Consider the following 13,676-nt stretch of genomic DNA (forward strand, 5'->3'; position numbering starts at 1 on the left):
CCGGTTGTTGTTGTTGTCTTTTAAGCGTAACGTTCATTGCATTACAACACATTTTTCCCCATTATAATATAGAACGTTGTAACATGGTTACAAAACAGGCAGCGAGGTTTCATGTAGCCTTCTCCATGCAATTACCCATCCATTAAGTTTATTTCCTTTCTTTTTTCCCCTTAGGTGGGTAGGTTTTGATGCTATGTGCTTGTGTTGTTTCTTCATTGCCACCCCTCCCTCTATAACAGTGGTCCCCAACCTTTCCGAGGCTGGGGACCGGCAGGGCATCGGGCCGCGCCCCCGCGGACCGCGCCCGTGCGGGCCACGCCCGCAGATCGGGCCGCGCCCACGGGCCGCGCCCACGGATCGGGCCGCGCCCACGCCGCGCCCGCGAGCCGCGCCCGGGCCGCGCCCACGGATCGGGCCGCGCCCACGGGCCGCGCCCGCGGATCGGGCCGAGCGGGCGTGGCCCGCACAGGCGCGGCCCGGCCCTGATTCCCTCTCCCCGCCTCCCGCAGTAAGAAGCTTCCCGGGCCGCAAGCTTGCGGCCTGGGAAGTTTTTTACTGCGGGGGCGGGGCGGGGAGAGGGAGCCGCGGCCCGGTGCCATGGCCTTTGCGGCCCGGCACCGGGCCGCGGCCCGCAGGTTGGGGACCACTGCTCTATAACTCCCGGTGTGTTTTCTTTTTTTAGTGTTATGATGTTGCAACATTCCTGCATGTACAAAAAAGGAAGCTCTGTCACTGACAAAGGGGACCTTTGAAATAGCAGCAACCCTTTGAAATAGCAGCCACCAAGCTTTTCCCCATGATACACCCCGCCTTTTTTACAATGTTGTGATGTTATAACGTTACTGCATGGGGGGGGGGAAGGTGGCTCTGTCATTGACCAAGGAGCCATGCAGCATGCTTCATAATTATTTAATGGGTGTATCCAGTTTGCTAACTGCCAGCCATTTTAATAGCTGGCCACTAAGGAGGAGCAGGGGACCTTTGGAATGGCAGCAACCATGCTGTTCCCCACCACACAGCCAGCCACATTTTTTTTTACAATGTTAGAATGTTGTCACATTACTGCACAAAAAAAGAGGAGGTTCGCTCGCTGGCAAAGTACATGATGACATGGCCACAAACCCCCTTTTTTCAAAGGCAGTGTGGAGCACATGGAGAGGGTTGGACCCAAGTTCAAGAAAAAAACATTCTCCCAAATAACTGCCCTTTTTTGGAAGGGGTGGTGCAAAGTTGTAGCATCATCTGGGGATTCTGCTCTCTGGGAAACAATGACAGCACTGAGGTGTGGAAAAAGGTCACATTTGGTGGCTGTAGATTGCTCAGCCTCAAATAAAAGTTCATTTGCCCTGAAATAGCCTCTTTTATCACTTGAAGTGCTATCTGTTTAACATAAATATCTGGGTTGCTGGGCCTACCACCCTGTTCCCCTCATAGGGTTTAAAATTCTCAGCTCCCTTCATTTGCCACTGCCTCCTCTCCTCCTCACATGTTAAAAGACTAAGATGCTATCCATTATCACTCCTATTTTTACTCCCAACATCTTCTCGCAACTGCATCTTTTCCCAGGCCATAAAAATACCTTCAAGACTCAGTCCTGCTGTAAACAAATTGCTAAAATGGTAGTCTGCCACTTAGCAGTGCTATAATGGCTGAAGAAGAACCAGTGAAGATGAGGCCTGTAAAAGAACAGCCAGTCTTCCAAAATCATTGGCTTTTCCCTCACTGGTTTCTTCTGGCACCTGGGCCAAATATAATTCAAGAGTGGAAACAGAGTCTTTTCAAGAAGTCCTTTGTGTATGAGTGTGTAAAAATGAGGTGCAAAGGAAGAAAAGGCCTCTTGTGTTTTAAGTGCTGCGTGGAAGACGGTATTTTTATTGATATGTGTCATGGAGGGCTGAGAAGTTGGTGAAACTTGCTGCTAAAGGTACAGGGATCCAGTTCTTTTTTCTAATTAGTTTGCCAAGTTGTCCTCAGAGAATATATGAAGTCAGAGAGAGCCATGGCTCACTTGTAGAGCATCTGTTGCACATAGAGGGCCACAGGTTCAATCCCTGGCATCTTCAGTTAAAAGGGTCAAGTCAAAGGTGGTGTGAAAGAAAGTCTTAGATCCCAGAGAGCTCTTGTTGAACAGAGTATATATCAGGACCTAGACAGACCTAATAGCTCTATGTCAGGTTGCCAACCTCCAGGTGGTATTTGGGAATCTCCTGTTACAATTGATTTTTAGACTACCAAGATTATAACTGGAGAAAATGTCCAGGTATTTCTCAGTTCAGAGCTGGCAACCCTAGCTTTAGTATTCTTTGCTAATGGTTTCATTTGCCTGATACTTTTCATTCCATTGCTCTTTCCGTTATCCAAGGGGGTCAAGACCTTTTAAAACCAAAGATACCAAGTATTGAAACTGTTCCTGTATGTAAAACATATGTTCTGCCACTGAGCCATGCCTCCCTTTCTGCGTGTCTACTGCTAGACTTAGAGCAGGAGTTAAAGCAACTGCAACTTCCAACCTGGGTCCTGTTCTCTGTCTTCCTACCTTCCACATAGCAAGCAAGACTGCCCATTGGCCACATGGGAGGAAGGAAAGCAGAGAGAAGGACCAGAGAGTTCAGCTGCGGAAGTGCATTGAAAAGTTGAACTCTGGTTCCATGGGCATCAGCCCAGCACTGTTCCTTGAAAGGGGTTATGGGAGCAACGGGGGTGTTCTGTGAGTGAGAAGTGACAGCAGCACAGCTGGCACTGTTTGCCTCTTGAGTGTATGTAAAGATTGGTTCGTCCTTCCCAGGAATCTTGGCCACACTTGGTACATGGCATAATTTCCTCTGTTTAAACCCAATCCCTTAATTCTTGGCTGACAACAGCCTCTGGGGCGGGCGGTATATAAATAAATAACCGGAGGCCTGTTTGTTTTCTGTGTTCTGAGGGGTCTTGGAGCTATTCCATGGCAAATGGTAAGGGCACTGAGTAAGACTCCGTTCTGGTGTCTCTGACAGGCTGAAATGTGTTTGGTGAAGCTTTTGCTATCACTTTGTCTCTGTGCAAACAGAAGTTTCTCTTGGTGCATTTTTGAGTGTTGGGTTGCTTGACGAAGGCCCAAGAAGAGCACGGTGGAGTTACGTTGATGAACCAACTGCAGCCTGGCTGCAAGAAAGATCAGCCGCTGCCTCTTACGTTATGTTAGATAATGGCAGGGTTTTTAAAAGGTGCGAAACATGAAGGGTGTCTGCTTCTAAGGAATGTCACAAAGTTGTGTGACTTCTCTTGGAAAGATGTGCCATTTCCCTCCCTCGGCTTACTTTCCATGCCTTTGGGTCAACGTCTTCCCAAAGAAACTGGGGAGATCAGAGCCGTTCCGCTTCCAGTCCACGGGATACTTTTACTGCTGAGCCTTCGAATAAGTGCCTCTCTTCTTGTGGCCCCATTGTGGCACCATAACGATCTGGCATGAGTTCAAACGAGAGCATTATGCCCTGGGGGATGGAATTTGCTTGGCTGAGCTCAGTCAGTGATAAAATGAAGTTCAGTTAACACAAACTAGCTAGACTGGGAGGCGCTTTCTTTAGATAGCAGTGGGAGCCATAGTGTGAAGCCCTGAATGCTCTGCACTCTTGGGTTTAATCTGATTTGCAGTGTGCAAAGTCACTATTTTTTCCATCATTTCTTTAGCCATGAAGCTGCTGTTTCCACTTCAGTACAAGCTTCATTTCCCAAACAGGGCTCCTATTACTCTTTTGTAGAACAGAGTTTGAATCCAGTAGCACCTTTAAAACAACATTTTATTCAAGATATAATCTTTTGTGTGCATGCACTTCTTCATATACAGTGAAGTGGCATTTACCAGTCCATACATATAGGCAGAGGGGGAGCAGTAAATAGGCATACAGCATAATGAAAATGTTTTACAGATTCAACAATCAAACAGGAATAACTAGCTTAGTTTGGATGTTACGATTTGTTCAGGATCTAATTCTAGGGGGAAACATAATGAAGGAAATAAATTTGTCTAAATTGAAGATTGATGGTCAGATGTATCCTTAATTGTGGAATGCTGAAATAATTAACTGAGACCCTGCCATTATGCTCCATCAGTCTCCTCTTTAGCATGGAGGCAACCTTACAACATTTGAAGTGAAGCGATTGGCTGTGTAAAATATCTCCCCTATTCCCAGACCAGAGAAGTACGTTCCAATCTGCCATTCCAAATTACAGTACATTCTGCTATTCATTACATTGCAATCTACTTTAAGAAATTTTAAAAGCAGGATATATGACCCTTCTGTGGGACTAGTGAGAATACCTGGATGAGATTATTATATGTAGTGAGAAAAAGAAACCAATATCCCTGTTATGTCCTGGGGATTCCATTGTTCTGAGTGTTCCTGAAGTTGAAATAAAACAGCTACTTTGAGGTCACTCATTGAAAGCTGGGAAGCTTGGAGTGTTCTCCTACAGGTTTCTCACTTTTATGATACTTGATGTCAGATTTGTGTCTGTTTATTGTTTGGCGTTTGACCTGTTTGCCCTATGTAGAAAACTGAAGGGTATTGTTGTCATACACAGTGTTAAAAGATGAGCAGATGACTAAGCTTGAAATGGTGTAGTTAACGTTGTTAGGTCCAATGATTGTATTATCTGGGTTTATCTGGCAGCCAAGTTGACATCTGGGTTTATTGCAAGCTCTGATACCAGCATCTGTATTCAAATTAGATGTTGGATTATTGTGGGTTAGGAGTTGTTTGAGATTGGGGAAGGAAAGGTCTATGGAAGAAAAGGTTTCCTCCCCAGTACTTATGAAAGGGGACTGTCATTATCAAGTACAGGTTGTAAGTCACTGATCATGCATTGAACTACTTTGAACTGAGAGGTATGTGTGACCACTAGTGATGTTCTATTATTGCCTCTTTTGGACCTGCTTTACAACAGGTTTTCTCTGGATGCCATTCTGTCTCTGTTTCCTGGCTTCATCAGGTGAATACATTCATTCTAAACGTTTTTTGTAGATCCCTTAGGTGAGAATTTCTGCCTGTAGGATTGGAGCAGCAGTAGCTGCGGCATAGACCCTGGCTGTATACAAAGGATTGTTTGGTATATTTAGGATGGTAGCTGGAGGCATGTAGATATGCTTTTCTCCTTCAGTGGGGCTGAAGTCATCTAGATGGTTAGGTCAGGCCTCTGCTCACTCAGGTAGGGCAAATTGAAGTGTAAATTGATTGCTAACCCTCCTCAAGTGACCACTGAGTGACCTCTCCGGTTTCGTTTGCCCTACTGCTCAGGTAGGACACTCAGAGCCCTGCTCTTCGACAACACTGAAGATTTTTTTAAAAAAACCTTTAAGGGATCTCTTTCTCTGTTTAATAAGGGTCTTCAAGCTACACCAAAAGTTTGGAGCCTCTAACTCACCCCCCCCCCAGGCCTTGGAGGAGACGGAAATGGAAAAATTCCCTTTAGCTTTAATGGCGCCATTGACTTTAATGGCTGAATCATTTAGGACAGGGGTAGTCAACCTGTGGTCTTCCAGATGTTCATGGACTACAATTCTCATGAGCCCCTGTCAGCGTTTGCTAGCAGGGGTTCATGGGAATTGTAGTCCATGAACATCTGGACGACCACAGGTTGACTACCCCTGACTTAGGAGACATCCAAAATGTTTCTGCCGATTCGGACAGCTGTGTTTCAGCCATACAAATCTATGGTGTTTGGTGATTCAGACTGTTTTCAGTCAATTTGTGCCCGAATCACACCTGATTTGGATAGTTCTCAGCCGGAATACATGCCTAACTCAGAGTGTTGATGGCATAGGGTCTTAGAACAGCATCCATGTATCCAGATAGCCCCCTGGTGATAGGGCCTGTGCCTGAGACAATAGAGCATCCTCAGTTACTGGGTTTGTGTATTTTGGGAAGAAGTTTAAAGGTACTTGGTCGAGGGTCCTATGGTGTGCCTGAAAGGATGTATTCCTGAATATGCAGGGGGTAATTGCTTTATAATCTTTAGTTTGTTTTTGTATACTTGTGTGGGGTCTGAGTCCAGTAGTTTGTAAAAAGCAGTATTTAAGAGTTGTCTTTGAGGCTCCCGGATGTAGTTTGATCTATTTATGATGACAACTCTACCTTTGTCTGCCTCTTTAATTATAATCTCTGGTTTGTCCCTGCTGTCCGCTGTAGTGTTTGATGATCACATCAGTTTGTGCCCTACATTGTTTTGGTTTTATGTGGCGTTAAGAGTCTTGTTTATTGGTGGGTTGGGGGGATGGTAGCTGTTCTCCAGTAGATTATGTCTTAATACCAAGAACTCCTCCAATAATATCTTCAACCTGTCACAACACAAACCCAGCCCAGCAGAGGAATCGTTCCTTTCGCATGGACTTTCATTCTACCCCACCAAATCCACACTGATGATTAGTTTTGCAGGGACCTGGAAGCCTTTTCCTACCCTCTACCCTTGAAGGAGTACTTCCAAGATATGCAAGAACACAAGAAAGAACAGGCAGCATCTTCACAGCCTAACGTCACCCAGTCTACTGGAGAACAGTTACCATCCTTCCAACACAGCCTTGAATGGAGATACTTGCCACCACCATATAACATCAGAACAATACTTCAAATAAGGAGACTCCACAAAGACCCCTCCTGATGGTCACAATGCCACACTGGATCTCTGCAAAGAATAACTGTGGCCATAGAGTCCAAACTTACTCCAACTATATTCTGCTGCTCCGGACTCCCTGAATCTATAACCATTTTGTGTGTGTTTTCTCTGCTTCCAGGGCTCCTTGTGAAAGAAGTCCAGATCGAAGTATCTCGTCAGCAGGTGGAGGAGCTCTTCGGCTTGGAAGATTACTGGTGTCAGTGTGTGGCATGGAGTTCTGCTGGGACCACCAAAAGCCGGAGGGCTTATGTCCGGATTGCTTGTAGGTCTTGAGTGCATGCGTCATCTCTCACTCAACGCTTTAAAAAACCATGCTTTGTACTTAGAAAGCATCTGTGGGCATGGAGGGGGGGAGGGGGGTAAGAATGCCAGCCACGTGGGAGCTGGGGGTTCCCTGCAATTACAGCTCATCTCCAGAGTAAAGAGATTAGTTCTTTTGGAGAAAATGGATGCTTTGGAGGGTGGACTGTATGGCCTTGTACCCCACTAAGATCCCTGCTCTCCCCAGGCTCTGCCCACAAATATCCAGTAGTTTCCCAATCTGGATCTGGCATCCCTACCCCCGTCCCACTCCTGGCGCCCTGCCAAGGAGGACCTGACAATCCCAGGGGGAAGGGGGACCCAAGATTGAACACACAATATTTATATTTGTGTGCCATTATGTTCTCTATTTGTCCTGTGTGTGAGAGAAAGAGAGGGGGTGGGGACTCCCTTGCTTGATCTTAACTGTTGCTAACTGAGCTTTTTGTCTAATTGTAACTTAGCTAAGAAAGTTGGCTTCAGTCACCCTGCTTAGAATGAATATGATTAGATGGACTATCTTTTCTCTCACCTGGGAGGGGCCTTGGCTCAGTGGCAGAGGAGAAGATGAAGAGTTGCTTCTTATGTGCCACTTTTCACTACCACAAGTAGTCTCAAAGCAGCTTACAGTCATCTTCCCTTTCCTCTCCCCACAACAGACACCCTGTGAGGGAGGTGAGGCTGAGAGAGCCCTGATATCACTGCTCGGTCAGAACAGTTTTATCAGTGCCGTGGTGAACCCAAGGTCACCCAGCTGGCTGCATGTGGGGGAGCGCAGAATCAAGCCCGGCTTGCCAGATTAGAAGTTTGCGCTCCTAACCACTACACCAAGCTGGCACCAGTCTTTGCATGGGATATATATATATGCTTCTCAACTACCAGATATCTTTTCACTAAAGATACTGTGGACTAAGTACAAGACCTTTCCCATGCAAAGACTGGTGTTCTGCCACTGAGTCAAGGCCCCTCCCAGAAAAGATACTTCATCATATATCTACATCTGCATTGATATATATATATATAGAGAGAGAAATTAGATATAATTATATAGAATACATACAGTAATAATTTAAAAAGTAAAAGTTACAAATAGGAATACAGTAATTTAAATATGGAATATGAGTTAAGATCAGTGTGGCCCCTCCTTAGACTGCGGCACTTAACATTGTTGCATCCCACCCCTGCTCAGCAGGTAGGAGGGCATTATTTTTAGCTGCCATTCTTGGAGAGTCAGTTTCAGGGGGTTTATTGGGATTTTGTTAAATTATGAATGTTTATTGTAAGCCACCATGAGTCCCCAGAGAAGTGGCGGGATATAGACCCCAAAATAAATAAAATTATAGAATAATATAGAATATAAAACCAATACTGGTACACTTGGGATTCTGTTGGACTCAAGGATAAATGATGAACATGTCTCTCACCTCCCTCCTACTTTAGAGCATTGCTCCTGAGCAGTGACAAGCCCTTTCTTGAGTCAGAGGCCAACCCACACGGCCTCTCTGAGGAATTGGAGCAACTGGCTTGTTTTCTGTGATATTATTCCTCTCCTCGGTTAGGAGATGTTCTTAGGGCAGCAAGCGTAAAGGCTTTGGGTTTGGTGACGTGAGGGGAGTTTTATACTGAGCATTAAGAGGGCAGATGATCACTGAAGAAGGAGGTTTTAATAAAACAACAACAGAGGAGCTTTATTTATGTACAAGTTATGTTGTGAATTATCATTAAATGTGTAGTGGTCACCGGAGACAGGCCTTAGAACTCCATCCTCTCCTACAGGTAGAGTGAAGCCATTCTGCGACACTAGCTGGCAGAGCTACACATGAAGTTTATTTGTTTGCTTGTTTGAATTATATACTCCTCTCCCTTGTGGCTCAGGGCAGTTTACATATAACATAGGGATAAGTACAGTGTAATTCAATAACCTCGAGTAGAACACAATGGTAGCAGTGGTTTCAGTAACTAGCAATAGCAATTCCAAGAATAAACACTTCCATATAACAGTTCTGATATTAATGATGACATTAACCAGTTAATTATGATCCCACAGGTTGGTCGGTTCAGGAGTGTGTTTATGGGGAGGGGCTTCTCTTGGGGACCAGTAGATCTTGTTGGCTTGGTTGGCCTGGCGGAAGAGCTCCATTTTGCAGGCCCTGCGGAAATGCAATAGCTGTTGTCTGCTCCCTTGCTTTCCCTGCCTCTGTCTGCACTCTCCCAGGCAGCTCCCGACTCTCTGCTCCTGTGGGGGTTTTATTCCCTTCCCCCTCCATTCCCCCCCCCCCAAGAAGATTGGGTGCTGGAGCACTACTCCCATAGTCTCTGGTATCAAAACAGCCGAGTGGCTGTTTTATTTTTCAGAAGCAGGACAGCCTCCTGCCCATCACAGTAACTTCCCCCCCCCCATTGGTCCTGCCTGTGGAGGAGAAGGAAAAAATGGGAGGTCCATTTTTGGCCACTTTTTCGCTGATACTTCTCACCATCCTGTGACAGCTGACTTCTACCGCAGCAATCTAAGATTATGAGTGGCAGTCCTCGTGATACAAAAAGCTCCAAAATACCTTCACCAGAACTGCGGTTGTGTAGCCATTGATTAAACTCTGACTTCGGAGGAGAAGTCTCAAATATCAGCTGAACATTCCTTGGTCCCAGGTGCCTCTCCTTTTGATCCCCAGTGTCAGAGCCAAATTTAATTTAATATTCTTGAGCGCTCTTAAAGTGTGCCTCTGAATTCCATTCAGCCAGGAGTGCGGCTGTTTCCCTGTGCTGAGGAGTTCACATACAGACCAATTACAACTAATGTCAGGGTGGCACTATCAGTTCACCCGTCACATCCCAAATTATTTATGGGCCCGTGGTGCAGGACAAGCATTCCCTGTAGTCCAAACCAACTCTTCTGACAGCTATTGTCTCATGTACGCTTTCAGCACACACCTGTTCTGTTTTTTTGTTTTTGTTTTTTTTAAACTGGGAGTTCAGATGGATCACACATTCCTCCCATGGGAGTAAGTTTAAGGAACAGACTAGACATGTAGAATGGCAGGGGAAGAAATGTTCTCCCTTTTTGTTGTTGTTGTCCCATCCATTTGGTTTGGGGAAGCTGTGGGTCTAATTGGTGCAGAGGCATGGAGGCAGAGGGAGCTTAACCCTTTATCCCACATGTTGTTTCTCCCAATCAGAATTGTCCTCCTCCTGCTAGAATGATTATGTGAAAATGCAGCTGGTGGGGAAACGATCAAGGACCCTCTTCCGGCCAGCCATTGCTCTGCTCCTGATGGCAGTCTCCAAAGGCTGCTTTCATTTTATATATACGTATTTAGGGGAAGGCACTACCTCTCCATGTAATGGCCTTGAAATGCTCTGCATGTTTGACCTGGAAAGGCTTCTGTCTCGTGCTCAGCATTCCCACCCCTACATTTGATCCTTCCCACCTCCAACTTCCTGCAGCCTATATTCTTCTACAGGGCTGGCCGGTCAAATGACTCTTCCAGCTCCTTCCCACGCAGTGTCTGCAACCTTCCAAGCATTTAGACTTCAGTGGATTTAGCAGTATGTAATTAAGCTTAGGATGACATCCTGAGCTACTTAGAGTCTGAGGGTTGAAACATCTCAGAAAAGGACATAAGAATCACCACACAGGGTCCATCTCGTCCAGCATCCTGTTTCTAATAATAGCCAGCCAGATACCTCTGAGAAACTCAGGCACTGGCCTTTCACTGTTGTTTCTCCCCAGCATCCGGTGCTCAAATGTATGTTTCCCCTGGGCTTATAGATCCCATTTAGCTATCATTGCTAATAGTTGTTGATGGGTCTGTCTTCTACAAATTCATCTAATTGGTGTTTTTTTTCAAGTCATCCAGACTGTTGGTCAGTGCTACATCTCAGTGGTAGAAAGCTTCCCAGGTAAATCAGGCACCATGAGGAGGAAGGCATGTAAATCAAGCCAGTGTGTTGGATTAGTGAGCTGTCCAGAGAGAATAGGTTGCCAGCATCCAGGTGGTCGATGGAGATCTCCTGGGATTACAACTGATCTCCATGTGACAGAGATCATTTCACCTAGAGAAAATGGCTGCTTGGGAAGTGGGATCCTATGGCAATCTGAAGACTTTTCCCTCCCCAAACCCCACCCTCCTCAGTCTCCACTGAGACTCCTCCCTCCACTAAGCCAGTTTGGTGTAGTGGTTAGGAGTGCGGACTTCTAATCTGGCATGCCGGGTTCAATTCTGCACTCCCCCACATGCAGCCAGCTGGGTGACCTTCGGCTTGCCACGGCACTGATAAAACTGTTCTGACCAAGCAGTGATATGAGGGCTCTCTCAGCCTCACCCACCTCACAGGGTGTCTGTTGTGGGGAGAGGAAAGGGAAGGCGACTCTACCTTCGGGTAGAGAAAAGCGGCATATAAGAACCAACTCCTCTGCTTTTTCTTCATCCCCAAAATCTCCAGGTATTACTCAATCCAAAGCTGGCAGCCCTAAGAGTAGAATCCTATACAAGGCTATGGTTGAGCGCTTTGGCGTGGAGAGGAGGGGCAGCAGTGGCGCAGAGTTCTGCACTGGCGTGTGGATGCTGGCTGGTGCACCACCACCGCCCCTCCTCTCCACGCCACAGCACGGCGCTGGCCGCCTCGGGCTTCGGTAATCACCGAAGCAGCCAAACTGCGCCAAAGCCGAAGCACACAAACTTTATTCAAGGCTGCCCAGTGGAGCTTGCTTTCCAAAAAGCATCGTCAGGAATGCATTGATAGGCGCTCTTAATGCATCACTGCACATGCTCTGCTCCAAAGGGCTGTGGGGTACCTAAATTAAACTCTTGGTTGTGCGAGTCGCATTCCGTTTCTGCCAGTTAATCCTTTTTCTGTGAATTAAGCAGTTTACTGTGACACTTAAGACAGAGAAAGTTGTCTCCAAATGATATAGCAAATGATAAAGCACCCTTTCTGGTCTTGTGACTCTAAAGGCACAATGATTGCAAACAGACCTTACATAACCCAGCACCTTTGCGGTGATGCAATTCTTAATTCTATGTCACAAAGTGTACATTTTATGAAACGGATTTATTTCTGCTTGGTGTTGTTCAGTGCGGTTTAAAGTTATTTTTCATTCCATTCTGTTTAGTCCACCTTTCCCGCTGAGATTGAAGGCTGTCTTGTCAAATAAATGGAAAGGCAGTGACATACGTAAACAGGGCTCCTGCATCTGTGTGGAAAAAATTTTTATACTTGCATCATGTTATAATCATTAGTTCCAGGAACATTAGCTAGGGAACACACAGCATTCCGACAGATAACACTGTGATAGATTTAATCAGTGTCGAGCCCATCTCATAAAACACGATAGCAAATTGTCATGACTGTCATCATCATAATCATCCTCAAAAATAATTTCTTTTGACCCTCATTTATTTCCTGCGGAACATGTTGGCAAAAAATTGCATGACAGCATTTCCTGTGGCATAGAGAGCCACCTACTGGTGAATTGGGGGACTTGTTTGTTCATCCGACCTTTCGTAAGCACACCAGTTCTGGTTTCACATTGGTGCGAAACAGATGTATTTTGTTCTAAGGCGCTTAAGACAGTCTTATGTGGTCATGGGTGAGGCGATTTATCTTCTGTATTGACATTTACCATTCTCAATATCTTGGCAAAGACTCTGAGAGTCAAATGCGAGAAAAAGTCGGAGAGTAGAGTTACCAAGGGCAAGGAAAGCTATTCTGCAGAATGAGCTGTGAGAAGGGAGCGAAAAGAGATCCAAGACCCTGCCTGACTCTGGCACTCTTTCCATTTCTCAATGTTAATAAATCCTGTAGTCACACAAACAGATGTTCAACCTTGAGTGTTAGCCACTTCCTTGAAAGTAAGTGCTTGAATGATAGGAGGAAAGGTAGAAGGCCCTTAATTTAATCCACAAGTCCATTGTAGGGATGCCAGGTGGGACCTGAGGATCCGCCAGTTGTACAGCTCATCTTCAGGTGACAGAGATCAGTTCCCCTGGAAAAAATGGCTGCTCTGAAGGGTAGGCTTAATTGCACTATACTCCACTGAAGTCCCTCCCCACCCTCAGTCATGCCCAATCCCAGCTCCACCCCCAAAGTCTCCAGGTATTTCCCAACTCAGAGCTGCCATCCCAAGTCCCATGCTAGTAGCCTTCTATGCTACCCCTTCCCACTGATCCTGATAAGCTCCACCTCTAGCTCTGTTCCTTCTTGGTGCTTTAGAAATTATCCATATAGCAGACGTTAAGCTGTGGAGAAATGGTAGGGAGGCACTTACCTACAACAGGACAGGGGAATGGCAGTCAGGCACATTGGCCGATTCCTTTCACTGATCAAACACCTCTCAGATGGTGAAGGCTCCAAGCTTTTCTATTTCTGCACAGTGTCCAACCAGCATCCCCAGGGACCTCATCTCATGTTGGATGGAAACCCATCCTCCTTCCACCCTCTTAACACCAGAAAGGAATGTTCAAGAATTCCGTCATTACTTGCATTCTTAGGTTTGGGGATAAAATTAGCTAGGCCTGTATTGTCATACATTGCAGTTTTCCCTCCGCAAAGCCTTCACTCCTACACAACAGAGGAAATTCACACTACCTTCCATCCTCCCCCCCCCCCACTCAGTGACCCCTGCTCTGCGCCCAGAGGATGGCAAACAGCCTCCCAGACCCCCGGCCAATCCAGCTTGGCAGAAAATTCCTTGCTGATCCCAAAGTGGTCATTGGCATTACCTTGGGCAT

The 13,676-nt window shown here is 46.1% G+C and overlaps 1 protein-coding gene across 2 annotated transcripts in view; it reads left to right on the forward strand.

The window, feature by feature from the left end:
* Positions 1–13,676, forward strand: part of UNC5B (unc-5 netrin receptor B) — a 211,525-nt gene that overhangs the window by 152,205 nt on the left and 45,644 nt on the right. For both annotated transcript variants that reach the window (XM_077350505.1, XM_077350504.1), the window contains exon 3: positions 6,767–6,910. In XM_077350505.1, coding sequence (XP_077206620.1) covers positions 6,767–6,910 — 144 coding nt within the window. The remainder of the gene's footprint in view (positions 1–6,766; positions 6,911–13,676) is intronic.

The sequence above is a fragment of the Paroedura picta genome, chromosome 8 (genome assembly GCF_049243985.1).
Source record: "Paroedura picta isolate Pp20150507F chromosome 8, Ppicta_v3.0, whole genome shotgun sequence".
Lineage (NCBI taxonomy): Eukaryota > Metazoa > Chordata > Lepidosauria > Squamata > Gekkonidae > Paroedura > Paroedura picta.